This window comes from Naegleria gruberi, assembly GCF_000004985.1.
Source record: "Naegleria gruberi genomic scaffold NAEGRscaffold_18, whole genome shotgun sequence".
Lineage (NCBI taxonomy): Eukaryota > Heterolobosea > Eutetramitea > Acrasida > Naegleriidae > Naegleria > Naegleria gruberi.
In genome coordinates, this window is record NW_003163309.1 from 357,230 (window position 1) to 384,023 (window position 26,794).

At 34.3% G+C, this 26,794-nt stretch overlaps 11 protein-coding genes and 2 non-coding genes across 13 annotated transcripts; 6 read left to right on the plus strand and 7 right to left on the minus strand.

The window, feature by feature from the left end:
• The first annotated feature begins 35 nt into the window (after positions 1 to 35).
• NAEGRDRAFT_57773 (endonuclease) lies at positions 36 to 1,857 on the plus strand. Its single transcript, XM_002678306.1, has one exon. The coding sequence runs from the start codon at positions 227 to 229 to the stop codon at positions 1,823 to 1,825; it is 1,599 nt and encodes a 532-aa protein (XP_002678352.1). The 5' UTR covers positions 36 to 226; the 3' UTR covers positions 1,826 to 1,857.
• A 75-nt stretch (positions 1,858 to 1,932) lies between these two features.
• Positions 1,933 to 3,123, minus strand: NAEGRDRAFT_48365 (uncharacterized protein; the record flags this gene model as incomplete). The annotated part of the gene is made up of 1 exon (XM_002678399.1): positions 1,933 to 3,123. The coding sequence occupies one exon, from the start codon at positions 3,121 to 3,123 to the stop codon at positions 1,933 to 1,935; it is 1,191 nt and encodes a 396-aa protein (XP_002678445.1).
• Positions 3,124 to 3,941: 818 nt separating this feature from the next.
• Positions 3,942 to 6,022, plus strand: NAEGRDRAFT_79406 (xaa-pro aminopeptidase; the record flags this gene model as incomplete). The annotated part of the gene is made up of 2 exons (XM_002678307.1): positions 3,942 to 4,353; positions 4,391 to 6,022. 2 exons carry the CDS (start codon positions 3,942 to 3,944, stop codon positions 6,004 to 6,006), a joined length of 2,028 nt encoding a protein of 675 aa, XP_002678353.1. The 3' UTR covers positions 6,007 to 6,022.
• Positions 6,023 to 6,142: 120 nt separating this feature from the next.
• On the minus strand, positions 6,143 to 8,806 carry NAEGRDRAFT_79407 (lipid transport family protein). Its single transcript, XM_002678400.1, has one exon. The coding sequence runs from the start codon at positions 8,778 to 8,780 to the stop codon at positions 6,222 to 6,224; it is 2,559 nt and encodes an 852-aa protein (XP_002678446.1). The 5' UTR covers positions 8,781 to 8,806; the 3' UTR covers positions 6,143 to 6,221.
• Positions 8,807 to 9,395: 589 nt separating this feature from the next.
• NAEGRDRAFT_88117 (tyrosine kinase) lies at positions 9,396 to 13,308 on the minus strand (the record flags this gene model as incomplete). The annotated part of the gene is made up of 3 exons (XM_002678401.1): positions 9,396 to 9,823; positions 9,875 to 9,950; positions 10,001 to 13,308. 3 exons carry the CDS (start codon positions 13,306 to 13,308, stop codon positions 9,446 to 9,448), a joined length of 3,762 nt encoding a protein of 1,253 aa, XP_002678447.1. The 3' UTR covers positions 9,396 to 9,445.
• A 178-nt stretch (positions 13,309 to 13,486) lies between these two features.
• Positions 13,487 to 13,557, minus strand: NAEGRDRAFT_t261. The gene has a single exon. It is a non-coding gene; the product is annotated as a tRNA-His (tRNA).
• A 68-nt stretch (positions 13,558 to 13,625) lies between these two features.
• NAEGRDRAFT_88116 (ras family small GTPase (RAP-1)) lies at positions 13,626 to 14,701 on the minus strand (the record flags this gene model as incomplete). The annotated part of the gene is made up of 2 exons (XM_002678402.1): positions 13,626 to 14,047; positions 14,098 to 14,701. The coding sequence occupies 2 exons, from the start codon at positions 14,699 to 14,701 to the stop codon at positions 13,626 to 13,628; spliced, it is 1,026 nt and encodes a 341-aa protein (XP_002678448.1).
• Positions 14,702 to 15,367: 666 nt separating this feature from the next.
• Positions 15,368 to 16,930, plus strand: NAEGRDRAFT_66479 (uncharacterized protein; the record flags this gene model as incomplete). The annotated part of the gene is made up of 1 exon (XM_002678308.1): positions 15,368 to 16,930. The coding sequence occupies one exon, from the start codon at positions 15,368 to 15,370 to the stop codon at positions 16,928 to 16,930; it is 1,563 nt and encodes a 520-aa protein (XP_002678354.1).
• A 27-nt stretch (positions 16,931 to 16,957) lies between these two features.
• NAEGRDRAFT_66480 (uncharacterized protein) lies at positions 16,958 to 19,585 on the minus strand (the record flags this gene model as incomplete). The annotated part of the gene is made up of 1 exon (XM_002678403.1): positions 16,958 to 19,585. One exon carries the CDS (start codon positions 19,583 to 19,585, stop codon positions 16,958 to 16,960), a length of 2,628 nt encoding a protein of 875 aa, XP_002678449.1.
• A 196-nt stretch (positions 19,586 to 19,781) lies between these two features.
• NAEGRDRAFT_48370 (uncharacterized protein) lies at positions 19,782 to 21,266 on the plus strand (the record flags this gene model as incomplete). The annotated part of the gene is made up of 1 exon (XM_002678309.1): positions 19,782 to 21,266. The coding sequence occupies one exon, from the start codon at positions 19,782 to 19,784 to the stop codon at positions 21,264 to 21,266; it is 1,485 nt and encodes a 494-aa protein (XP_002678355.1).
• Positions 21,267 to 21,823: 557 nt separating this feature from the next.
• On the plus strand, positions 21,824 to 24,877 carry NAEGRDRAFT_66482 (uncharacterized protein; the record flags this gene model as incomplete). Its single annotated transcript, XM_002678310.1, has 1 exon — positions 21,824 to 24,877. The coding sequence occupies one exon, from the start codon at positions 21,824 to 21,826 to the stop codon at positions 24,875 to 24,877; it is 3,054 nt and encodes a 1,017-aa protein (XP_002678356.1).
• Positions 24,878 to 24,933: 56 nt separating this feature from the next.
• NAEGRDRAFT_t259 lies at positions 24,934 to 25,024 on the plus strand. Its single transcript has one exon. It is a non-coding gene; the product is annotated as a tRNA-Leu (tRNA).
• A 75-nt stretch (positions 25,025 to 25,099) lies between these two features.
• Positions 25,100 to 26,042, minus strand: NAEGRDRAFT_57776 (uncharacterized protein; the record flags this gene model as incomplete). Its single annotated transcript, XM_002678404.1, has 1 exon — positions 25,100 to 26,042. The coding sequence occupies exon 1, from the start codon at positions 26,030 to 26,032 to the stop codon at positions 25,100 to 25,102; it is 933 nt and encodes a 310-aa protein (XP_002678450.1). The 5' UTR covers positions 26,033 to 26,042.
• Positions 26,043 to 26,794: the final 752 nt, after the last annotated feature.

Sequence of the window (26,794 nt, forward strand, 5' to 3'; positions counted from 1 at the left end):
GAGACAATGGACGACTCGACTTGAAAAAATTACGACAAACACTCATCATTGGCAAGTCTATTGTCGGCTTGTGTTGATCATCTATTTGTATTATATATTATTATTGGTTGGAGGATTCTTTTAGATATAATACACTCCCGGAGTTCATCATCTAAATTTCAAGGAGGAGGAACAAACACAATTAATTTATTCTAGTTTGAATTTTATAGTAGAATTAAATAATATAATGGGGAATTCATCATCAAATCGTGAAATTACACTAGTAGAGGAAAAGGATGTTATTAGAGTTGATTTTGAATTTCCAACTCCAATAGTTGGCGTTGATATGTCTCCGATTCTTCATGTCAAGTATCCTGGAACTTGTATTATTGAATGGTTTCGAGAGACAGAGGAATTAGATGCTCCTAAACGAGCTTCAATGTCTATCAATCAGAATGATCATTCTATAGACGATTCCGATAGTATTTCTCTATATAATGGGTTATGTTATGTTCCAACAAATGAGGATTTAACCTATAAACTTCGTTTAAAAATCATCTTATTTGACGATGAATATTACTTACAGACAGGTAAATGTTTTTGTAAGGAAATAATAACAAAACCTGTCATTCAAATGCCATCATCTGTTCCAAGAAGAACATTAATTATGAACCCAGATGAGAACATTCTCGATTATAGAGCTAAAACTAGGTTATTACTCACCTATTACAAACCAGATTTTTCATTTTCTGTTGGAAGTTACACCCTATCATATATTAAGCATGTTCTACATCCTGTTACAATACCCGAATTGGATTTTATCAAATACTCTGTGTATAGAAGAAGATTAATTTATAGAGAAATAATACAATCGGATGTGGATGTACTAGCTTTACAAAATATTTCTTCAGCGGAATATCATGAATGGAATTTGGATTTATCAAAGATTGGTTACTCTAATATCAATCATATTACAGAAATTGAAACAGGAAATTGCACCTTTTATAAGCGATCGAAGTTTAGTAGATTCAACGACACTAAAGTAACAGAATTGGAATATGACGATTCTGTATTCAAGACACTTGTCAGTACCCTTATGGAGATTGGAAACTTCACTGAGGATCAAATCAATTTGCAACAATTGAAAAGCATTGCTTCCCTCCATTCGGAAAGGATGAAGAGTGGTCTGCCATCCATTTGTAGTCTAGTCGAATTTGAGATGAAAGATAATGCAGAAATACTCAAAGTATTCAATCACGAGCTCAATGAAGACAAAAAAAACACCAAACTTAGGCCAAATATTCTCTTTGACCAAGTCAGCGTTTTATCCATCAATTTTTCTTTGCATTCACTGTATGTTATTGAGCAAGAAAGTCTAGGTGAGGAGGTCAATATGAAATTCCTCCTTCTTCAGATAATATCGTTATTCAGGAACATACGTTCATATATTGCATCACGAGTTCAGCAACAACCCAAGTTGCGTCTAGGTATCACCTTTTGTGGTAATATTGGTACAAATACCGAAGATACTATCTTACACAAGTATATTGAAAATCAATTTGGTTTCACCGATCCTTACAAGGTTATAACAGGAGATGAATTTAAATTCTTGTCCAATTTTGATCATACCAAGAAGTATAATAGTAATCATATTTGGTTTTCGAAAGAGCATTTCCAAACCACTTCTATTGTGTCTGGCACTGTTCAAGTTCCTCAATTATCAATTGTACCTCAAGACGATTCTGAAAATGAGTTGGCATTCCCTAATGAAAATTTTGTGTGTGAGGAACCAATGCTAAAATGCGAAATTCAATGGATTGATCCGTATGAAAAACTGGATCAATAATGTAATTTGTTATAAATTATTGAAATTATTTAATAATTATAATTGAGAAACCTAGAGGATTGATTTTATTTACATTAACCTAGTGGAAATATTTAAAATTGATAAAATTACAAATTCTTTCTAATGATTGAGGAGATGAAATGCTCACCAAATAAGTGATAATAATCAGTATTTACAATATTTAACTGACTTGATGGCAAGATGCTTGCAATCCAACTTGGAATTGCTTGATAATTCATGAGAGCTAACTCTTTCACTGATTTTGGAGATTCAAAAAGGCCATTTACCATCATATTCAAATCTGGAGTCATTAGAATTTGAGAAACAAATTTGTATTGGAAATTCGTTCTCGAATTCAATTCAGCAATAATTTCACTCTTCAATAAATTCATATTTTGCTTATTGGCCCATCTGGTGTCAATTCTCCAACTTGGAAAGAGATTATATGCATTTGCATAATTGATTACTGTTGTGGAATGGGAATAATAGAAGAAAACTCTTTGTGGACTACTCAAGATTTGATTAAGAGTAGAATTGGTACTAAAGTGAGCAGGATTAATCATCAATTCACTTCCTAAAATGGAACGACTCATATTCAAAAATTCCAAATGATCATTCTGAGTTGAAAATCCATACAAATGATTAAAATCCAAAGTAACAACTTCCTTCTTATTATCATTCAAAAATTGCTTAACTTGTCTCAACACATTAGCAATGGTGACACTTGCCAATCCATGACAAGCAACAAATTTCAACTCACTGCTAGAAACTCCACTCATCTTACAAACTCTCAAATCCAAATGTCTAATTCCTTGATTTAACTGTTGATAAATTGTGCATTCTTGATTCTTAAACCAAGGAGCAACAAATTGCTTAATTCTCTGCGTGTTCAATCCGTACGATGTGAAAATTTGGATCATTTGAGGAATGAGAGTCATGGATGGATCAGATTGTAAGTCAGAACTGTATTCCTGAGAGGACGAAACATTATAGGTGGCAGAGTCGTGAGTTGCTGGAATTTTAAGCTTGGTAATTTGAGTATTTCCAATTTTGGAAAGTAAATCTTGCATCCATCGATTACTTTTGACAGTTCCAACAAAAGATGAAGTGCTAAACGCAAGATCATAATGTCTTTTGCATAGTAAGGAACTGTCACTTGGATGGTGATGATGTTCGGCACCAAGGGTTGTCAATTGTCGTTTTAATTGCATGACCTTTTCCATTGTAAATTGTTTAGAAATTGTTTTAGGGATTTGATGTTGAATAATATCGGATCCGAATGTTTTACTTCTCAACATTGTTCCCACGAATGTATTCTTCAAGTTTCCGATAACTTTAGAGAAACCAGACGAAAGATTAATAGATTCAACTAGTATAATATGATGTTGGATAACAAGATAGATTATACAAATGAGGATCATCGATCTGAAATGTTGCACAGTAGCTTTCATTTTGTTTTTTATGTGTTTGTTATTTGAAATCTTGTTCAATAGAGTTTCTCTCATATTTATTCGAAATCAACATGATAAACATTTCAAATGTCAATGATCAGAATTCAAATTGAAATTACCGTAATTAAGGCAGAGCAATCGTTTTTCATAACACTTAAGGATGACAAGAAACATCACTTTCGAATAGAGAAGTAAAAATTGTGTTAGGAATGTTCAATTACTTGGATTTTTTCTTGAATGATCTGTTGAATGGTGACAGATGGAGTGTTTGCAAAGTATAGTTTTTGATTGTCCGATAAGGTAATACAACCTCTGTTTAGATTTTCAAGTTTCTTTCAAAGAGTTTACAATAGATTATTCGAAAGGGACGAATCTGTTTGAAATGATGGAAAATCATGTGATTTTGTATTACCATGATTATAATACGATTGTATTGTAGTAATTTTTGGTTATTGTTACCCTAAAATGGTTTTAATTGTTGAAAAATCGTATATTTTGAATCTATTAGAAAGTTGTAATTGAAAATAAAGATAAAATTTTCAAAGAAATATTTCAATCTTTAGCTGATTAAATATTAATATCTAGAATCTGGATTGTAACAAATTAATTTTCAGCCAACTAGAAACCGAATCAATAAAATGTCATCTATTCGAAAGTTCAAAAAAATGTTAAAACGTTTCGTCTATCTTTTCCTTCTGCTAACCATCACCCTCCCCTTCATCACACCTTCTCCCAAACAAAAACTTGATCTTTTACGTGGAGAAATGCAAAAAAATTCAATTTTTGCTTACATTATTCCAACGTCGGATTCCCACATGTCCGAATATGTTTCGTCTAGTGATCAGAGAAGAGCTTTTATTAGTGGATTTGATGGGTCGGCTGGAACTGCTCTGGTAACTATGGATTCGGCCTTGTTGTGGACTGATGGAAGATATTGGAAACAAGCCGAAAATCAATTAGATTCGAATTATTGGAAATTAATGAAAGGTGGAGTGGATGTTTCGTTAACAAGTTGGTTATCGGAAAATATGAAAGGAAATCAAAGTGTTGGTGTGGATCCTTTTTTATATTCGGTGGGTGAGTTGAAATTTGAATTTGAAAATTTATTGTAAAGATGAGTTTAAAAGTTTACAAAAAAGCTCAGTTCCAATCAAGGTTATTTATCAAAATTTGGTTGATTTAATATGGGAGAATAGACCACCTTCTCCAAATGGAACTATTTTCGAATTGGGAATTGAATTTTCTGGTCAATCAACAAGTGACAAACTTTCGAATATTAGAACAAGTATGAAAAGTAAGAATGTTAATTGTTATATAGTCACTGCTTTGGACGAAATTGCTTGGATTCTCAATCTTAGAGGTTCTGATATTGAATATAACACTGTATTCTTCAGCTATTTAATTATTACAATGGAAGAAGTGAGATTTTATGTTGACAAGTCAAAATTCAAAAGTTCTGACATTGAAAAACATTTGGAAAGTAGTGGAATTTCAGTTAGACTCTACACTTCGTACATTCAAGATCTTTCCCAATTGACACAACAATCAAGTTCAGTATTTATTGATCCAACCTATTGTAATTATGCAACTTATAGTTCCATAAAAAGTGAAACCATTCAGGAGGGAACTAGTTTCATTCGGTTCGAAAAGGCCATTAAGAATGATGTTGAAAGACAGGGATTTAGAAATTGTCATGTGAGGGATGGTCTTGCTGTTGTTCGTTATCTTGCATGGTTGGAGAATGAATTGAAATTAGGACATGTTGTCAATGAATTTGATGGAGCATTGAAATTGGAATCGTTCAGAGTTGAGGGTTCTCATTTCCTTCGTTCCAGTTTTGAAACAATTAGTGCCTATGGAGAGAATGCTGCCATAATTCACTACTCTCCCACTCGTGAGAATCATGCAAATATTGGAAATGATAATGTCTATTTATTAGATAGTGGAGGTCAATATCTTGATGGAACAACCGATATTACCAGAACTGTTCATTTTGGAGAGCCAAGTGAAAAAGTGAAAAGAAGTTTCACACGTGTTTTGCAAGGTCAATTAGCACTAAGCTCTTTAATCTTTCCAAGCGGCTTGGCTGGCGATAAAATGGAACCTATTGCAAGATTTGCCTTGTGGAAAGAAGGTTTAAATTATAATCATGGTTCTGGACATGGAGTTGGACATTGTTTGGATGTTCATGAAGGTCCTCATGGAATTGGGGTTCCTGGATTTGGATTTAAGGAACATTATGATGTCACTATAGAGCCAGGTTATTACGAAATTGGAAATTTCGGTATTCGTATTGAAAATCTCTATCTAGTAAGAAAAAGTCAAACGCCAAATAATTTTGATGGCAAGACATATTTAGAATTTGAACAAATTACATACTGCCCAATTCAGCCAACACTTGTAGATCCTGAATTGTTGAGTGATAAGGAGTTACAAGCTGTCAATGGGTATAATCAACAAGTATGGGAGAAATTGAGTCCACTACTTTCGAATGATTTATTGGCATTGAATTATTTGAAACGAAACACTCAACCAATTGATCTAAATAATTCAAGCAATTCCATTGTTACCATATTGGCCATTTCGCTAGCAACGATTTTGGTAATTTGTGCCTTTTCAATTATTGGAAATGTTTATTTTGCAATTAAAATTAGAAAGGAATCAAAAAGAAATGGAAGTCATCACCATAATGATGGTGAACTACAAGCATTAAGTGAAGATGGTTATTAATAAATCTTTTCATTTCACACTTCTTAAAACCTTCTTTCCTTTCTTTGAATTTCTGAAAGCTGTTTGGCTTTCTCAATCATTCCAATAATCGTTATTACACTGAAATTTGTTTTATCAGAAGATATCAAATTTAGCTGAATTATCAAGCTACTACAGTAGTCATTACCATGTTTATTACAAAAGTACTAACTTCAGTAGAGAAGAAAACAATTTATTTAAAGAGAAATCTTCCATTCAGCATTGAATAATGTCTTTTGTTGAGCTGGGAGAGACCAGGACCACAAAGTTCTTTGATTTCTTTGTTTCCAATGGCAGTCTACAATCCAAAACTTGCAATCTCTCCAAGCATAGTATGCTTCCAAATTGGCAGACATTGGTTGAGTTTGTAATTGAACATCAACTCCTACAGTACAGAGAGTACCATGGACATAACCTTGAGGAACTAAAGCTGCTTGGAATGAAGCATCCAATTCAATACCACCCTTAATAATGAGCAAGTCGATATCAGCTTGACCATCAATAGTAATTTGAGCAGAAGGAATAACTTCAACCATAGCGCTCAATTGAGCATCACAAATTTGCCATCCCCATTCAGCATCCAAACCAAGAGTAGCACCAGCACTGAAAGTGATTGGAACAATTGAAACCCAAACAGTGTATTCATAGTTGAATCCATTGCTAGTATGATAAAGTTGATAAGTGTGCAAGTTACAATCAATAAGTTGAGTTGGTAAAGTTTGTTGATAAACAACCTTGTCGAAAACACTCAAGAAGATGGTATTGTCTACAGTTTGTGCTCCTTGCTTACCATATGCAGCCTTGGCATCAAAAATACTGGCTTGTTTGGCACCTAAAACATCAACATTGGCATAGGCTTCAATTCTTCCATCATAGTTAAAGTTTGGATGATTACAATCAAAGTTGGTTCCAACAAAGAAATCACCGTGCAAATCAACAGAGACAGTATCACCACCAAGGTTATAATCTTTGGTAATTGAACGATTGTATGGGTATGGAGAGTCATCGAAAGTGAGCTTACTTGATGGAATGGAATACTTCTTGGCAAAGGCCTTCATAACCATTCTGAGAGCAGATCTTACTTGTTGATTCTTTTCAGTGGCCAACAATTTAGAAACGACTGGAAGAACATCTTGTGGCTTGAAAATGGTTTCAGCATTGTAGATGGCACCGAGAATAGAGACAGCAATTGATGAATCAGATTCCTTTGTAAGAAGAGCAGAACGATCGAGCATTTCGAGCAAGGTGGAGGCAGCGTCCTTCTTGACTGAAGCTGGAGTAGTTGATCTAGAAACCAAAGAACCAAAGGCTAATAATGCAGCATCTCTGAGAACTGGATTAGAATCATAATATTTACCAAACATGGAATAAATCTTACGAATGGATGCAGCAGTTGGTTGCTTCATACCAGTGTTAGCAGACAAGAGAGAGTGGAAGAGCAAATCATTGGCGATCTTTGGTTCAATACCATCGAATGATGCTTCAATAAATTCAGAGAAGAATAAATCTTCAAAATTCTTGGCAGAAGTGAGTAAGAAAAAGACCTTATCTCTCATTTGCTTATTGTTGGCTTGCTTAAGGTTGGTAATATACTTCATCAAGGTAGTCTTGGCACTGGCCAAAGTTTCAATAACCTTTGGAGCAGAGCTGTCAAAGAACTTGGCGAGCTTCTTCAAATCCTTGTGATGAGCAATTAATGGCTTTGGTGAGTCCAAAATGGTTGAGATCATTTGAATAGGATCTTCCTTGAGCATTGGCAATTCATAATTAATTGACTTCAATGAAGCAATGGTACTCTTGGCAACTTCGAACAATGAACCCTTCTTGAATGAGGCATTGTTGATTGGAGAAACCTTGTTGAAAGCAGTAATAACTTGTTGAGATTGCAAAGCAATATTCAAAGAACCAGCACTTCTCATATTCATATCAAAACCAGTACTATTGGTGAGTCCCAACTTGGCACCAAGTTGCATGGAAGCAATGTTGGTGATTTGAGAGGTAGTAGTAGAGGCAATATAACCATTTGGATGGACAGCAGTTTGAGCAGTAGCTTGAATGTCGACATTGTTGGCAGTAACTTGAGCATCACTGAATGATCTAAAGTTTTGTTGAGTGAATTGCTTGTTAATATTCAACATGGCAGCTGGAGCAGCTTGATAGGCACTAGTGTGGACACCAACACAATCTTGTTCCAAAATTGTGGCAGTACTTTGGGTGACATAGGTCTGGAAGGCACTAATAGCTGACAATTTAACATTGACAAAATATGGAGAATCGCCATCTTGATAATAAACTTGAGTAATTTCACCTGTTGGAAGTTGAATAAAGTACATGTCATAACCAAGAGCAGAACTATCACTAGCACCAAAAGTCAAGGTTGTCTTGGCATTGGCAATCTTGGTATCCTTGTTAATCAAACTGACACGAGAAGCACGAGCGTGTTCACTAGTTTGACCAACACCAACTTGTGTATTGAACATGTTAGCAACAAAAACAAATGATCCATCCTTTTGAATTTCATTACATCTGTGAACATAGACAGAGTCGAGAGTAGAAGTGGTTCCATTAGTAAGAGAGTTACTCTTTTGAACATTTCCTCTGGCATCAACAGTACCATGAAGATTAAAAACAAATTCCTGACCGACCTGGTAGGATAATTGTGAAGGGAGTGCTGAAATGGCTTGAACCATCATGATGATCGCCATCAAGACAACAGCAACACCACCATACAAACCGACGCGATTAAAGTTCTTCATATTTTGAGAGCAGCGCTTGATAAATAGAGCGCAGCGGCAGGTTAGTGATTTTTTTTTCTGATGATTTTTTGTCAGGTCGCACTACCTTGCAGCGTTGATATTGAGGTGGAAGGTTCGTTATGATATTTAAGAAAAAAGATTTTTTGAAAAATCAATGGCTTTGTTAGGTGGTTGATGGCAATTTACATGAAATAATGCATTAAGGCGTTGTTGTTGTGGAATAATTGAATTTGATACGGATGGATATGCTTTTACTGTAATCTTTGGATTAAAAGTTCTTATTTAGAAAAGCGCGAGGATGATGAATATTCCAAATTCTTAATGTTGTGTAAATTATTCGGTGATGAAGAGAGAAAAAAATGGAAGAACGAGAAAGAAGGATGAAACTCTTAATGTTCAAACATGAAATTTATTCTTCGTCATCTTTGCGACAATCGGAGTTGAAGAGTCTTATACAACAACGAATTAAAAATTATTTAAAAAGTAGAATTGAAAGGAAGCAACCTGTTGATTTGGATCATCCAGAGAATAGGGAATTTATTGATGAATTGATGAAGGAATTTTTCAAATTGGATTAATATTAATTTGTATAAATCAATAATGGACAAGAATAATAACGAAGGAATTATTTAAATTTATATTGATGACATCATAGTGATGAGAATTTAAAAATCCATTTCATACAAATCAGTTAACATGTTCATGATAATTTCAAAGGATGGTCTTGCACTTGGTTCGGTGGCCCAACTCATTTTCATAATATTAACATAACCATCGACTGCGGAGAGGAGTTGATGAGCATTACGAGGATTCATTTCTCGTAGAAACTTTTCACACCATGTGGTCATTTCATTCCAATCAACGAATGGTATGATTGGTCGTTTTTCTTGATTAGCTACAAAGAAGAGCAAGTTGAAGGCCTTGATTTTCTTTTGATCCAAACTCACATGATTGAAATAATTAATCTTTTCACATGTATCATTCCAATAAGGGGTTTCCTCAAAGAAGAGTTCCCACATTATTATTGCATATGCATAGACATCCTAAATTGAACGAATAATATTAATATTTTAGAATAGATTGCTAAAACTTACAATTTTCTTGGCATTCTCTTTGGAAAGTGCGGATGAGGTCTGTTCATTATCTTCTTCAAGAATTAATTCAGGACACCTTTACAAATATTGAAATAATTAAATGGATATTCTAATATTATTACTTACATGTATAATAATGTTCCAATATTTGCAGTTAATGATGTTGTCAAGGTATGATTTGAGACTGTTCTAGATAATCCAAAGTCACACACTTTTGGATTATCATTATAGTCTAGAATAATATTAGCAGGTTTTAAATCTCTGTGAATGAGATAGTTAGGTTGTAATCCATGCAAGTATTTCATCCCATTTGCAATACCAATCAGAATTTTTAGCTTTTCCTTCAAAGTCTTCTTGACAGTTCCTTTCTTCATATTCTTGATAAGTCTCTCCATACTTCCATTCTGAGCCAACTCTACAACCATGTAGGATTGAGTTTCAGAAATACAAATTCCATAGAATGAAATAATATTCACATGTCTGAGTTGTATCAGAACCATTACTTCCTTCTCGAACATGTCATTACTACCCTCCTTTCGAACAATGGTTTTCACAGCAACATCCATCATATTCCATTTGGCTTGATAGACAGATCCTGAGGCACCTTCTCCAATTTTCTTTTCAAATTTCAGTTCATTTGCTGGAATTATGTAATTGGCATTCTTTTCAATATCCACAGAATGAAGGGATCCATAATCAGAGTACGAGACATCATAGGTAAGTAGTTTTTCTTCGATTTCCTTCTCTGATTTTTCTCGAACATAGACTTTCTTGATCTTTTTGTAAACTCTCCAAATTGAAAAGGCAAGGAATGAACAAGTGCATGAGCCAATAACGATACCAATAATCATCACCAATATTGAGGCAACAACAATGACTGGTATGACCTGACTATAGGGAAAACCAAGTTGACACAGTCCATCCTTAATGATATAATCCACCTTGCAAGGAACCAAGTGAACACGTACAAATTTAGTTGTTGCAAATGGGAGTCTTAATTTGAGAAAAAAATAATTATCTTTTTTGAGATCTATGGATTCTTTCTTGAGTGAAATGTGAAATCCAACAATATTCGAAAAATTGGTCTGGTTTACATGCACATCAAAGTTTGAGCTCGATAAAGTATCGTTGATTTCTATAATGGCACTTTCTAACAATACAGGTACATTATTATTTACACCATCAGTCATTTGAGAAAAGTAAGCAGATACTACTTGCCCCGGATAGACATAAATTGATTCATAAGTGTCATCTGATTTCAATTCCAATCTATCTAGTGAAAGATTGTATTGCCTTATTGAGGTGGCAATATCATTTCCGTATTGATCTGCACTATTATATTGAACATCAGGCATATTTTCAATAAAAGCATACCCTTCAATGAATATTCCTCCTCCAATAAATGCAGAGTTCTCTTCCATCATAGGAGAGTATATTCCAATATTTTTTCCATTTGTGAAACAGGCACCACCTCTAAGGGCTGAATTGAGTAGAAATGTTGATTTCGTCATAAAGCCATGCGTATTGATTAGTGATAGGGCTCCTCCACTTCCCTCAACGAAATGACCAGACTTGAAACGCTGTTCCTCCGCTGGTGATAGAACAATTCTATTATTTACAAAACTAGTAAGAAGTAAACTAGCTGCCAAAGTAGTATTTCGAATATAGAGTGCACCACCTGCCAGTGTTGAATTATTTGAATGAAAAAGTGTCGATTCAATTCTAACTGCATAATTTCCATCCATTAATACGGCTCCTCCATTTCCATTTTTTGCTGTGTTATTGATAAATCGTGATCCTAGAATGCATGAAGATGTAGAGACAGAGAGGAGTGAAATGCTACCTCCACTCTTGAATGAAGTATTGTTGAAAAATCTGGAGTTTTTCACAACAACTACATCAGAAGAATCAATAAGTATAGCACCTGAATGTTTGGCCTTGTTTTGTTGAAAAAAGCAATCAACCACTTTGACCTCCTGACACAGATAGAGAGAAACCACTGATTTTGCATTCATTGAATAATTGTCTATGAATGCAGAACGTACAAAATTGACTGTTCCCACTGAAATCCAATCTATCCATCCATACTCTCTCTTTCCAGAAAAATTACATTTGGTTATAAATATCCGAAAGACAAGGTTTGCCTTAATAGCTGAAAGTTCGGCTGGGTCGCCGGCATCTTCCTTTGGATTCTTTCTAATATGATTCCGTAACGGAACATATGTAAAATTGCAATGATTAATATCTGCCTGAACGACAGATCGCAATGTCAACTGTGAATTCTTTGAAAATTCGAATTGGCAATACGAAAACTCGACACTTTCTGCATGTGCAACTAATATAGTAGGACCAGCACTATCTACATCCAATTTGGCTGAAAATTTGGTCCTATTAAACAATACCCTTTCAGCTCCCATTATCATTATATCTGAATCAGTTACACAATTTTCCATTTCAATATTTCCATAATTCATCTCAATAACCGATCCAATAATTCTCGAATTAGAAAGTCTAAATCTATAGTCCATACTACTAAAAATTTTCACCTGATAAAAATCAACATTTGAAGCTTCCATACATGGCGTAACCATATTAATTGCCTTCATATTATGAAACCGTATATAGGAAATAACACTTGATGAATCAGTTATAAAACCATCTGTATCATAAAAGCATCTAATGAGTCGAGGTGAAGCATTGTCAAAACTCTTCACTAACACATTAACTCGAATAAATTGCCGAATCGATCCATCAATGGGTGGAACTCGAGCAAGACATGCCCTTCCACCACTTCTATCCAAATCAGCTAGATCAGTCATTAGAATTATATTAAACAAAATTTCAAAGCATTCACCCTTTCTTCCTTCCCTAGTAGAAATTGAGGATAATGAAACCATGGCAGCTGACATGTCCTTACATGCATTCTCAGTGGTTGATCCACAATCAAGAATTGATGTATAATTTTCCAAATTTACATGAATATCAAAACTAATTGGAATATAGGAAAAACATGTTTTCACTTTTGTAAAATTTCCATTCGTTCGGTTTAATCCCAAATTAGAATTTGTTTCGTCTAATATTCTATTTAATCTTGTTGGTTTATAATTTTTAGAGTACCTAGGGGTGTTGTATTTTAGAGAAGATGATCCTTTCAATTTTTTACTTTCTCTAATGGTTTCTATTAGTTTCGTTTTATGTACAAAATTCGATTTTTCAAATTGTCGTATTTCCAACTCCGAAAAAGTAGAAAAACAATCATCATTTGCAATATTTAAACTACTAAATATTAATAAAAGTAACATTATTATCGTTATCCTAAAAAATTGTTCCGAGACTAGTTTCGTCCTTGATGTTCTTTCGTATAAGAAATAGAAAGTTGTGTTTCGGTGATGGTAACTTTCTATTTCTTCTCGTCCAAAGAACCTCCAATTCATAGTTTCCTTTCCATAGAGTTGATGTTATTTTTTTAATGTCTGTTGTCGAAAGTGTCTGACGTCTGTTTTAGGATTTCTTCCAATAAGAAATGCTCACACTCAAAAACAAGAAACAAAGATACAAAGGAAAAAAGATATTTTCCAAAGAATCTTGAACAATCATTTAACAAAAAAGGTGTAGGAAGACAGGGAATCGAACCCTGATCTTAGGAACCACAATCCCATGTTCTACCACTGAACTATCTCCCTTGTTAATTTGGTAAAGAAGGGTTTTACAACTATTAGACAAATAGATCTTTGTGTTTATTGGGAATTAATCAAGAAATTGAACATGCTGTTTCTGATTCGAATATTTTGGTATCTTTTTTGACCACCTTAGCTAATAGAATCCTTCTTTCTGAATACTTGGAATGTCCTTCGAAAAAGTATCCCTTTTCAATTGCTCTTTCGACAACTGTTTGAATGTTAATATTCTTCTTACAGCTTGTTTCTATAATTTCATAATTGCAACTTCCAAAATTATTCAATAGTTCGATAATTTTCTCCTTAACATGCTCTACATTTAGCGTGGAATCATATTCCAAACGGTCAATCTTGTTAATGCAAATTGTTAGTGGAATAGATTCGTCATCATGAATATAAATAATTGATCTAAAGATTTTTTGTAAAATATTGTAATCATCTTCTTGAGAATTCACTGAAAATAGTATAATATATCCTCTAGCTCCTCTCAATTTGGCTATCAATGAAAATCATTGATTCATAAACAATTTAGATCATTAAACTTACATTCATGAAACATGTAATAATCATTTCTGAAACCATTTTCCCAAATTTCCAATTTCAATTCTGTTTCATTAAATTGAACATTCTTATAAAATACTTCATCCAACGAATAATCATATTGTTCATTGAATTGATCATTTAAATATCGATTGATGAAGGAATGAATACCTGACCCTCCTGGTCCACTAACACAAAGTTTAAAAACATCTCTTTTCGAATAGGGATCTGAAATTGAAAATTGGTCCTTTCTCCTCCTTTCTGCCTCCTTCAAAATTCCAAAAATTCTCTTATTCGATTTCATCTTTAATTTCTCCACAATTTCGTCTTTCTTTTTCCAATGATCATGCACATTAATTGAATTCACCACTTCTCGTCCATTCTTCACTTCCAATCGGAGATTAATAAATTGAAACAAAATAATCTTCCAATAATTTTCCAATAAATTTTGAAAATTTTCTCCAAATTGTTTAGAAATTAATTCCAAGTTACATAAATTTTTGATATTTTTCTCTGATCGGGCGAGGAGTGGATTTGCAATGATGAGAAATTCGAGAATGTGCCGTAAAAGTTCAGGAGGAAGATCAGTTAGGTGATGTTGTGGAGGCATTTTTTTTTGTAAGTTTCGTATTTTCAAGTTTCGAATGTAATCAAGATGTGTGAAAATAGATGAATTATTGTTAGTATGTCAATATTTGATAAATTAATCAAGTTTATGCAAAGATAACAAGACATTTGATGTTTTAGTAAAAGGAGCTTGAATCCGAGATATGTCAAAGTAGTACAACAAGTGAAAGACGTTTTTATCTATCTCTAATTATTACAAGCAACGTTTACTTCAACTAATACCTCCAAACTATTATATTCCCCAAATATTCAATGTAGTTCGTTTCGAATAACCCTTCGTATAATCTTTTGGATTAATAGAATTAAACAATAATACATCACCCCTTCAAATGTTTCATCAATTGGTTGATTGATGTCATACAGACAAAGAAACAAACTCAAATCCAATTGTGTGTCATTGCCAAATGTAAATATTACAATCATTTCGACATCTTTCGAATAAAATCTTGGTTTATTGATGGTAATAACCTACCAGAAAGTAATCAAAAGACCTCAATTGATGGCAAGTTTAGCCATAAACCAACATCTCAATACGCTAGTAGGATACCAAAATTGCTAAAGTGCCAAAAAAATATTCGAAACATCTTCATTATCTGAAACTTGTTTATCCTCAAAGAAAAAAAACTCAAAAAAACAAATCAACAACAACATGAACAGCAGCATTCTATCCAATGAGAGTGTCGACTCTCGAACCCACATTGAGCTGTCAACTAGTCCAACAAGTATCTCCTCACCTCGAAATGTCAACCAACAACAATCATTCAAAGATAATTCACCACCACAATCTGCAAGTGGCACACACTTTGTAACTCAACCAGAATCTACTGTTTATTCATCGGCAACTGGAAAGAAGGATTCGAATAATCGTCAGTCAACTAAGAGTGAACAATCTTCGATGAAAACTCCAAGAAATTCATCGGCTACTGGGTTTAGATCTAGGACATTTAGATGGTATACATGTTGTGGTGTATTGGAAATGAATTGTTTAAAGTTGACAAGTTTAGTTGCGTTGGTAGTTAGTTTAGTTTCGTTTGTTGCTTTACTCGCCATTATTTCAGTTAATTATTCGATTGCAAGGGACTATCAACTCAAGCTTGCAAATTTGAGTACTTCTGGTACTTTTTACAGAGAATTAATGAAGCTGTCATGTAGAGCAGCTGTCACATCAAGTTACAACAAGACATTGTCATTAGAATTTGCCACAACTTACAATCAATACTTTACAACCTATTATTCTGATTTGGGTAAGCTCGTTGCTACTGTTCCACCATCCATTCTCTATTGGAATAAGATGAATATTACAATGGAAGAGCTCAAGTCAAGAAAAGCTGTCAGAATGGAACTTGCCATGATTGCAAATGTCAAAACTGGAAATTATTCAACAGCTTTGGCAAGTTTGGAATCTGATACATATAAGGGCTATTTAACTGGTTATCAAGAAGAAGTTCAAAGCTTTATTAATTATGCAGAAGACATGAAAAGTGACAATGAAAAAATGGATTTGACAACCACAACTGTTTCACTAATTGTCATTTGCATCTCACTAGTCATTGTCATTCCAATTCTCCTAGCATTTATGATATTGAGCTTGAGAAAGGACGATACCAAAGAGAAACAACTCAGACAAGTCAAGAAATACATGATTATGGACACAATTAATGATTCTTCATTGGTGGAAAAGTTTAAGGAATTTTGTAAACAAGAACGAAGTGAAGAGAATTTTGTGTTATTGGAAAAGATTAATGAATATAAGAAGTTGTGTGAAAAGAGTTTTGATATTCAAGTGGTGCTGTATGATACTGGTGATGCTTTGAGTATTTCAGATGTAGTTTCGGATACTACTGCTTCAAGTCAAGATGAATCGACTAAAAAGAAGAATAAGCATAAGAAGGGATTTACAGAGAAGGATTTGCAAGATATTGAAAAGAAGAAATTCGAAATTGCATTCGAAATTTATTCAGAATTTTTAGATATTCAAGGAGATCATGCTGTGAATATTAGTAAGCAATTTGCTGATGTTGTCAAACTTAGTTTAGATTCGTTTGCTAAGGGTGAGAATGAATACATGCCAGAAACTTTATTCGAAAGTATTGAATACGAAATGTGTTTATTAATGATGGATACTCATCACAGATTTAAACAACATATGGAAGTTCAATTGAAACAAAAGAAACAAGTCCTTTCAACATTGAAAAGAAAACCAAAAAAGTAAAAAAAGTAAAAGTTCAAATTCAATATTCTAATATTCTCGCCAAGCATCAACGATTTCCTTTCTATAAAATCCTTGATTGATAAATTCATTTCTCAATTCCCTTGAGGCATAATTTAATGCAATTCTATGAATTTCGTCTGATTTAATATTAGAATCCTGCTTGATTGCTTCCAAAACAACTTGTCTATCATTTCTCAGTTCATCTGATGCAAATAAAAGTGACATTCCACATTGTTTGACAGCTTCCAGAACTACTTCCTTATCATTGCAAAGTAAGTTGTCAGCAAAACGTAATGACATTCCATTATTCTTTACAGCTTGAATTACAATTTCCTTATCGCTACGGAGCTCGTATAAAACATATTCTAAAGCCAGTCCATTATGTTTCACTACTTCCATAACAAGCTCCTTATCTTTCCTAAATTCCATAGAAATTTGTGAGAGCATACTTGTGTTAAGTTTGACAACTTGAATAATGAACTCCCTATCGTTTTGTAATGAGACAGAAGCATGATTGAATGGTATACTATAAGAGGTAATTCCTTGCAATACAATTTCCTTATCATTGTAAAGTTCAGTCGTTTCTAAACATAAAATACCTCCATGTTGCAACCTAGCCAAAATAATTTCTCTATTCCTTTGCAAATCTGCAGAAGCACATTTAAACTCATTTTGATGCAATTTGACTGCATTCAATACCCATTCTTTATCGTTTCTTAACTCAGAATATGAATCTCGATGAAGATAGCACCCATTGGTCTTGAGAGCTTGTAAAAATTCTCTGTCGTTTCTAAATGCAATGGAAGCGTTATTGAATGCGTTCTTGTCTGATTTAATTGCTTGTAAGACTATTTCTAAATCTTGTTTCAACTCAATGGGTGCATAAGCAAGCACAGCAACGTTCTCTTTGATGGCTTGTTTTATAAATTCTCTGTCATTTCTTAAAGATTCACTGATATATTCAAAAGCTGTTTCATTCTGTTTTACAGCTTGAAGGGCAACTTGTCTATCATTTTTCAATTCATCAGAAGCATATCGCAGTACAGAACCATCTCTTTGAACAGCATTTAAGACGATTTCTCTATCACTCTTCAGCTCCTCTGAAGCAAAATAAAGGGACATACCCTCCATCTTAACTGCATGCATAATAATCTCTCTAGTATTTGTAATATCTTCACTTTCATCTCTAAGGACACTATCCACGCATTCCCACCTGATAGGTTCCCTTGCTGTTGAAAGAATCTCAATAACAAACTCTGTAGTTTTCATCTCATTCGGTAAATCTTCAAACCCATAATAAGGTGATCCTGATATTCTAAGAGCATTTAGCATAAAGTCCTTATCACGTTTCAAATCATTGGATGCGCACTGTAAAACACCACTTATAGATTCAGTTCCAATCTCCCAATAAATGTCTTCCATGACCAGATCTTTATCATTTCTGAGCTCCTCTCCACAAAATCTCAAAGTAGAACCAGTAAATGGACACCGTATTGCTTGGAGCACAATTTCTCTATCATTATGAAAATGTGGAAGGTGTTCCAAAGCTAAATAACCACTCCTTTTAACAGCAATTAAAACCACTTGTCTATCATGTTTCAATTCATCAGATGCGAATTTTATCGCATATCCATCTTGCATAACTGCTTTCATAACAATTTCCTTATCATTTCTCAAATCTTCAGAGAGAAACTCTAATCCTAATCCAAAATGTGAAACAGCAGTCAGGGCTATTTCTTTGTCGTTTTTCATTTCATCAGAAACTAAATTCATTGCATACATGAGGTATTTCACAGCTTGCATAATAAATGTCTTGTCGTTTTTTAGCTCACTACTTGCAACTTCCAAGGCACTCCCTTTCAATTGAACAGCTCTCAACATGAAATCTCTGTCATTGAGTAACTCTTGACTTGCATAACGAAGTACACCCGAATGGCATTTCCTGATTGCTGTGTAAAATAGCTCTTTATCATTTTGCATTTCCTTCGATGCAAGTGCTAGTATTCTACCATTACTATCTCTCAGAAGAAATTGATAAACAATCTCTCTATCATGACTAAACACAGAGTTAATATTAGAATAGGAGCATCCTGATTGAACAGCAGCTAGTGTTACATCTCTGTCTTGTCGTAAGTCAACAGAAGCGAATTCAATCAAATCTCCATCAAATTTAACTGCTCTAAGAACCATTTCCTTATTATTTCTCATCTTAAATGGACAATATTCCAAAAATCTTGGAAATAGTTCAAAACCCTCCATCACAAACTCTTCATTCTCCCACAAATTTAACTTTTCACAAATGAGTTTAAATTTCTCTCTCTCAAATAGATACAAATCAAAGAGTTGCCGATAGATATATTTCTTGTCCCTAATCCAATCAAGAAAGGCAATGATTATTCTTGTCTCGAAACTGTCATTATTCTGCCGACTGTTGGTATCATAACTATCATCAAACCTATCCTCATCATGATTTAAATTATTTAAAGCATTAATAAACTGTTTAGTTTCCTCTTCCATCCTTTTTTCAATAATCATATTAACAAGGGATAAAAGTGTTTGGAGGATTAAACGAGACTTTTCTTTCGGTGCCGAGTCTCTGATTTTGAAAATTAATAGATTGGATGAAAAGGTTTCGTCCAATTTACAAGTTGTCATTTTTTTTTGTAAAATATTCATCTAGATTCGTATCATTTTTAAATTTGAGATTTGTGTAATCTTGCTCCGACTCTTACTGTTGAATATCCCATACACCTCAAATTGAGAACATCCAAAAAAGGACTTGTGCGGAAGGATGGTCAAGTTGACAAGAGGCAATTCGCGAAACTCGTGCAGTAACATTATTTCAAAAAAAATGAGGCCTTTGTTATTCCTTGTACTCCTTGTTATCTTGCAAGTTAGCTTGTTGCATGTTAATGCTATTCCTCAAATAACAGCAATTACCAAATTGACTTCAGATTTAAAAATTACAATTCAAGGTCAATACTTTACACAAAAACCAAATCAAAAACCACTTCTGTATTGGCATGCTGACTTTGGCATACTCCCATCAATAGAATTTGGTAGAAAATCTAATTGGGACAGTACTTTTGGTGGTGATCTGGTCAACTCTACCACTCCAAATGTGGTCATTTCAAAGGGATCAAGAAGTGCCATCAGACTTGATCATGGGACAAAGGAAAGTGCCATTCTCTCTCTTGTTGAATTCAACTCTTCCCAACTCTACGTATGGAGAAGAAGATACGATGCCTTTTCATTGGAAAAGGACAGAGCTATCAGAACAAGATATATCAATGCCAAAGCATTGAATGGATATAACTCAACTGTTGTTACTACAGGCATGTGGATGACCACATTGGATAAATCAATTTGGGCTCAGGTCAACTATGCACCAGCTGGTGCAGCATTCTATTCAGCAACTGTTGGAAATATTAACAATGATGCAACTGTAACAGTGCAACGCATTCAGACTGGCACTCCAATCTTATTCTATGGTGAAAATGATGTCCAATTCTCAACACCACTCATCAATGCGACAGCCAATGAAGGCACAGGTGTCTACTTTTCTTTCAATCACAAAGTTTTTAGATTGTGGGTTGAGTATGGAGTGGAACCAATTAATGTCTATATGAGTCTTGATAAATATGGAATGGTGGAAGTGGAACATAGTGTAGATGGACCATTCTTGAGATCAACCTGGATGAATAAGATCCAACCAGCTGAACGTAGATGGGTAAATGAAGAATTTCAGTATCAATCTAATAGTGTTAATGAAATTGATGGAAAATTGCACTTTTGGCAGGATAATTTGAGAGCTTGGAATGAAAGTAAGAGATTTCGGTTTAGAACAACTTCAAGACCAAATCCATTCAAACAAGTATATCAAACTCAAGTCTCTAATGGAGCTCAAATTAATTCATTCGAGTATTTTGACTCGCTCTATATTGATGAAACTTGGCATCGAGTTTTGATAGGAAACTCATCTGTTTATTCCAACTGTACTAAACTGGAATTGATAGTTCCAAACAAGTGGAACGAAACGACCATTGAAGGAACTTTGAGATTGGGAGAATTTACAGACACTCCTCTCAATCAATTGTTTGTTTATGTCCTTGATGCAAATGGTGTGGTCAATAGAAATGGTTTCAATTTGGCAGTTTCAAACCAACCCACTTCATCAGGTCTAGTTGTAGTTGGAACTTTATCTAATACCAAAAGAGTCAATTCCATTGTTTCTCATGCTAATCAATTGGTTTCTTCATTCGCATTCCTGATTATCATGTTCTTTTTAATAGATTTGCAGCTCGCTGTTGCTGCTGTTTCATGTTGGTTTTTTTAAGGAATGTTTTAAGGGTTGGTCACTGAAAAAGTCAAAGATAAAGTGTAATACAAAACAACAAAAACAGACGGACACACTCATTAATTGCTCATATATACTCGTGAGCAATGTCTTACAAGCCTTAATGAATGGGTAGTAGGTATAAATTAAATATCTTTCTCTCTTGAGTACATTATTGCATTGACAGTTTTCTTACTTGTCCAATGGAGCAGTGATGATGAATTTAGCATTATATTGGATGGAAAACAATGATGATGGTTTTGGTGAACTATCGGATGATGGAACACCAACTTGTGATTTTCCATCATGAAAAATAAATTCCATAATTTCATGATGAAGAGAATAAAGGTTCAATTATTCATTGACTACTCAACTCTGTTACAAAACTTGATTGATTTGAGAGATTGTAATTAAAGCTCTCAAATATGGACATTCAAATGATTAAACATGGAACACAACCATCACTTTTCATTAAAATTTTGTGGTCAATTAGTGAACGACATGAAAGAAAAAAAATAACAGAGCTTCAGTTGAACTCTCCAAGAGGATTTTACACAATGACTGCTGGCTCCTCCTCTCTATTGTCGTTCCTATTTCTATTTGTGATTTGCTGTTCTCTAATTCACCAATTGAGTGCACTTTCTTTTAACAATATTTCAACAATTGTTGGAGGAGGAAGTTTTATTGGTGATGGGTTGATTTCAACCAATGCCTTGCTGAACTATCCATCTGGTATGGCCATGTATAATGGTGATTTATTAATTGCCGATTCGTTTAATCACAGAATTCGAAAGGTTTCGTTTTCAAGTAGTGGCGTTATTTCAACAATTGCTGGTATTGGTTCTTCATCATTTAGTGGTGATGGCGGTTTGGCAATTAATGCAGAGTTGAATTTTCCAAGTGGTGTTGCTGTTCATTCTAATGGTGATGTCTATATTGCAGATAAGTCTAATCATGTTATTAGAAAGGTTTCGGCTCTCAATGGAAAGATCACAACAATTGCTGGAATTGCAGGTGAAACTGAATTGAACAAGTACAGTAACTCATTAGCAACAAATACCACACTGAATTCTCCACAATATCTTGCCGTCAATTCTTCAACTGCAGAAGTCATCATTTCAGATACAAATAACAATGTTATTCGAAAGGTCTATCTTAATGGAACTATTGTAACAATTGCTGGAGTTTATGGAAGTTCTGGATACTCTGGTGATAATGGCAATGCAGTTTCTGCCAAACTCTTCAATCCAAAGGGAATAATCATCAACTCAATTGGTGAAATTATTTTTGCTGATTCTAGAAATCACAGAATTAGAAAGATTTCTACAAATGGAAAGATTACAACAATTGCAGGAACTGGAACTGCAGGATTGAGTGGGGATGGTGGTTTGGCTACAAGTGCCAAATTGAATTATCCAAATAGTGTTGCATTGGGTTTGAATAATGAGATTTTGATTGTTGACACTTTGAATCATCGAATTAGAAAACTATTCTCAAATGGAACAATTATTTCAATTGCTGGGAATGGAACTACTCAAGGTTTTTCTGGAGATGGTGGTAATGCTTTGAATGCCTTGTTAAATTTACCAAATGATGTTGTAATGACATTGAATGGTGAATATTTCATTTCTGATTTTGGTAATCATAGAATTAGAAAGGTTTCCAATAGTGGAATAATTTCAACCATTGTTGGTACTTCAAATTTTGGAAATATCATTCAAGGAGGAAGTGCTTACGTCCTCCCAACTGGCAATCCAATTATTTATTCCACTAAATATCTTGCATTTGCTGACATGAGAGGAAAAATCAGTCAAATTGACTTGACAACAAGGATTGTTTCATCTGTAATTTCAGCTCCTCTTCCTTCTGCAGTTGGTTATAAAAGCAAACTTCATGCCATGTATCTTGATTCCTTTTTAGGAAGTTTAGCAACCAAGATTACAGTGGTTGCTGGAACAGGAAAATTGGGAGGATATGCTGGAGATGGTGGCTTGGCTACAAGTGCCAGAATTCAAAAACCAACTTCAGTAGTGTTGAATGATCAAAATCTCTATATTGTTGACACTCTGAATCATAGAATTAGAAAGGTTTCATTGACATTTGGCAACATTACAACAATTGCTGGAATTGGAACTGCAGGCTTTTCTGGAGATGGTGGTTTGGCTACAAAGGCTAAATTGAATTATCCTACACATATGGCTATCAGTGCAAGTGGAGAAATTTTCATTTCTGATAATGGAAATCAAAGAATTCGTAAAATTGCGACAAATGGAAAGATTTCAACAATTGCTGGAAATGGAATTGTTGGATTTAGTGGTGATAATGGATTGGCTACTAAAGCTACTTTCAATTCACGAAATGGTATTGCAGTTGCTTCGAATGGTGATGTGTATGTTGCTGATACTAGAAATCATCGTATTAGAAAGATTTCAGTTTCGAATGGTTTCATTTCAACATTTGCAGGAAATGGTTCAGTGGCCTATCAAGCTACATTTGGTGGAGATGGAGGATTGGCTGTTAGTGCCAAGTTAAACCTTCCATACTCTGTTGCAATTAATAATGCAACTAATGAGGTCTATATTACTGATTCTGGTAATCATAGAATTCGAAAGGTTTCTACCAGTGGAATTATTTCCACTATTGTAGGAACAGGAAGTGCAGGATTTTCTGGAGATTCTGGGTTAGCCATTAATGCTAAACTCAATTTACCATACTCTATTTCAATTAATGCATTGGGAGAACTTTTTATTTCTGATCAACTCAACCAAAGAATTCGTAAGGTTTCCACTACAAATTATATCACAACCATTGGTGGAAATGGTGGTATAGGTTTTAACGGTGATGGGTTATCAGCCACAAGCACTCAATTGAAATATCCATTTGGAATTTCAGCTAGCTCCACTGAGGTTTATTTTGCCGATTCTCTAAATAGTAGAGTTAGAAAGATTTCCAATGGAAAAATTACAACAATTGCTGGAGGAATTGGTGATGGTTTAGCAGCTACAAGTGCGTATCTCAATTCCAACTCTTTCACAACTACTCCGAGTGGCGAATTCATTATTGCCGATTCAAACAACAATCTTATTCGAAAGATTTCAACAAGTGGTATAATTTCAACCATTGCTGGAACTGGAGCTGCCACTTTTGGAGGAGACAATGCAAATGCCACCATTGCTAAACTGAATAATCCATTAAATGTTGCAGTGAGTTCGAGTGGTGAAATCTTCATTGCCGACACCAACAACCATAGAATTCGAAAAATTTTCCTCAATGGCACCATTACAACCATTGCAGGTAATGGAACTGCAGGATATAGTGGCGATGGATTAGATTCAACCAAATGTCAACTTAACTATCCAAGTGCTGTAGCCGTTAGCTCAGGAGGGGAAATCTTTATTGTTGATACACATAATCATAGAATTAGAAAAATTGCAATTGACGGAATAATCTCAACTATTGCAGGTAATGGAATTGCGGGATTTAATGGAGATGGAAAATTACCCATCAATACTCAATTGAATTATCCAACAGGAATTGTGATTGCATCGAGTGGTGAGGCATATATTTCTGAAGAAGGAAATAGGAGAATTAGAAAGATTTATCTTCAATAAACAAGCAAAACAGTTCCCTTACCCGTTCAAAATATGTACCTTAGTAAACGCTCAATGGTGAGATGGTCGAGTGGTCTAAGACGACACGTTAAGGTATGATTAATACCGTGTTCCGCAAGGGCGTGGGTTCAAATCCCACTCTCATCAAGTTTTGCCTTATTTTAATTTGTACTACCAATTGTAAAAACAATTTTCACATATTGAATTTCAATATTGAAGGCTTTATTTCAAAATTGTATCTCGAAGTTTCTTAATGGAGTCATCAAGTTGAGTAGAAGATTTTACTGAAGATTTAATCAAAATCATCAAAGTATCAATAGTAGCCCTAAGAGCAACCCATTTGTTCTCTGCAGAAACAGAAGCACTGGATGTTGCCAAAAATTTGCATTGAGCAATAATATCAGAAAGACATTTGGCTGTTTCACTAACTCTAGCTGCCACATGATTAGTTCCATTCTGAAGATTGTTAATTTTGGATAAGGTTGAACCAGATGGAACAATAGTTCCAATTCCAACACCAGTTGCTGCAATTCCACCTCCAATCAACACAGGTGCTAATGCAGGTGCAATAAAACACGAGATTACTCCTGCTATTATTGCAGCTACACCACCTACTACTAGAACACACCCAGTAATTATGCCAACAATTGTCCAAGCACGAGCTTTACCAAATTTCTCTTTTGGTATTTCGTTATCTATCTGTTGGGCAATGTCAACACATTCACTGCCCATTGTTCCTAAATCATCCTTGTACTTTTCAAAACTTTTAGCCATTTCATTAAAAGTTGTTTCGTGTGAAGCGATTTTGTTTGTGAATAATAATGCAGTTTCGTCTGTTTTCGCAAGAACTCTAAAATATTCTAATTCTTTTTTCATCAAATTCAATGTTGTTCGGAATGTGGTATTCAAATTAGTCAATTTCATACATTCTTCATAGAGTTTGACCTTTAACGATTTATATCTCTCTTTAAGTGTTGGAGAAAATTCTGAAATGTGTTTGTTAGCTTCCTTTACAAAAATACTCAAGGCATTACATTGTTCACCATATTCCAAGAAGGTTTTCTTTAAATCAACTTGTTTAAAGGATGTTGAGAGAAAATTGCATCCATCAAGGATGGTCTGGATCATGACAGGGTATGCAAGTGTTTGCCCCATATTGTGTGTGTAATTCTATTTTTTAGACTGGTCTTGCCCAGCTTCATGCTGATTGTGAGTTTTCTCTCAACATCCTTTAAACAAGTGCTTTCCAATTTTCATGGCATCAACTATCAGTATAAATTTAAGCTTCAAAGCACCAGAAGCGTCATTCTATTGAATTATTGGGAATTAAATTTTCGAATTGGAATGTGACTTGTAGTTACAATGGTATTTTGGTACAGTCACGTCTCGAATAATGCGGTTTTTATTAATTCGGAGGTCGATTTTCAAAAAAAAATTGCAACAACAAAAATAATTCGGAGTGTTATTCTTCAGCATGCTTCTTCTAAAGCACTTCATCATCTTCACTACCGTCCTTTGCAAGGCCTAATCCTGTTTGAACCCACTCACAATTGTTCTATCTTCTACTGAAGTTAATGCCATTGATGTCCAGTTAATTAGTTGCTGTGTTGAGACTTTTGGGAATGTGTTTACCTTCTTCTTATTGTTGATGATAATTTCTGCTTGCTCATCATACCATTCGGCTTGCAAATCTCTTAGCTTACATTGGAAGGATCTGTTGAATGACAAGTCACATTTACATTAGCTGCATTCTTTGGGCATCTTTATGGCTGTCAAGATTATCAAAAGTTAGGATTTATGCATAAAACATATCAATTCATTACAAAATGGATGCAAATAATTCGGAGTGTTTTAAAAATCGACTGACTCCGCATTATTCGAGACGTGACTGTAATGTACGATACGGATAAAACAATT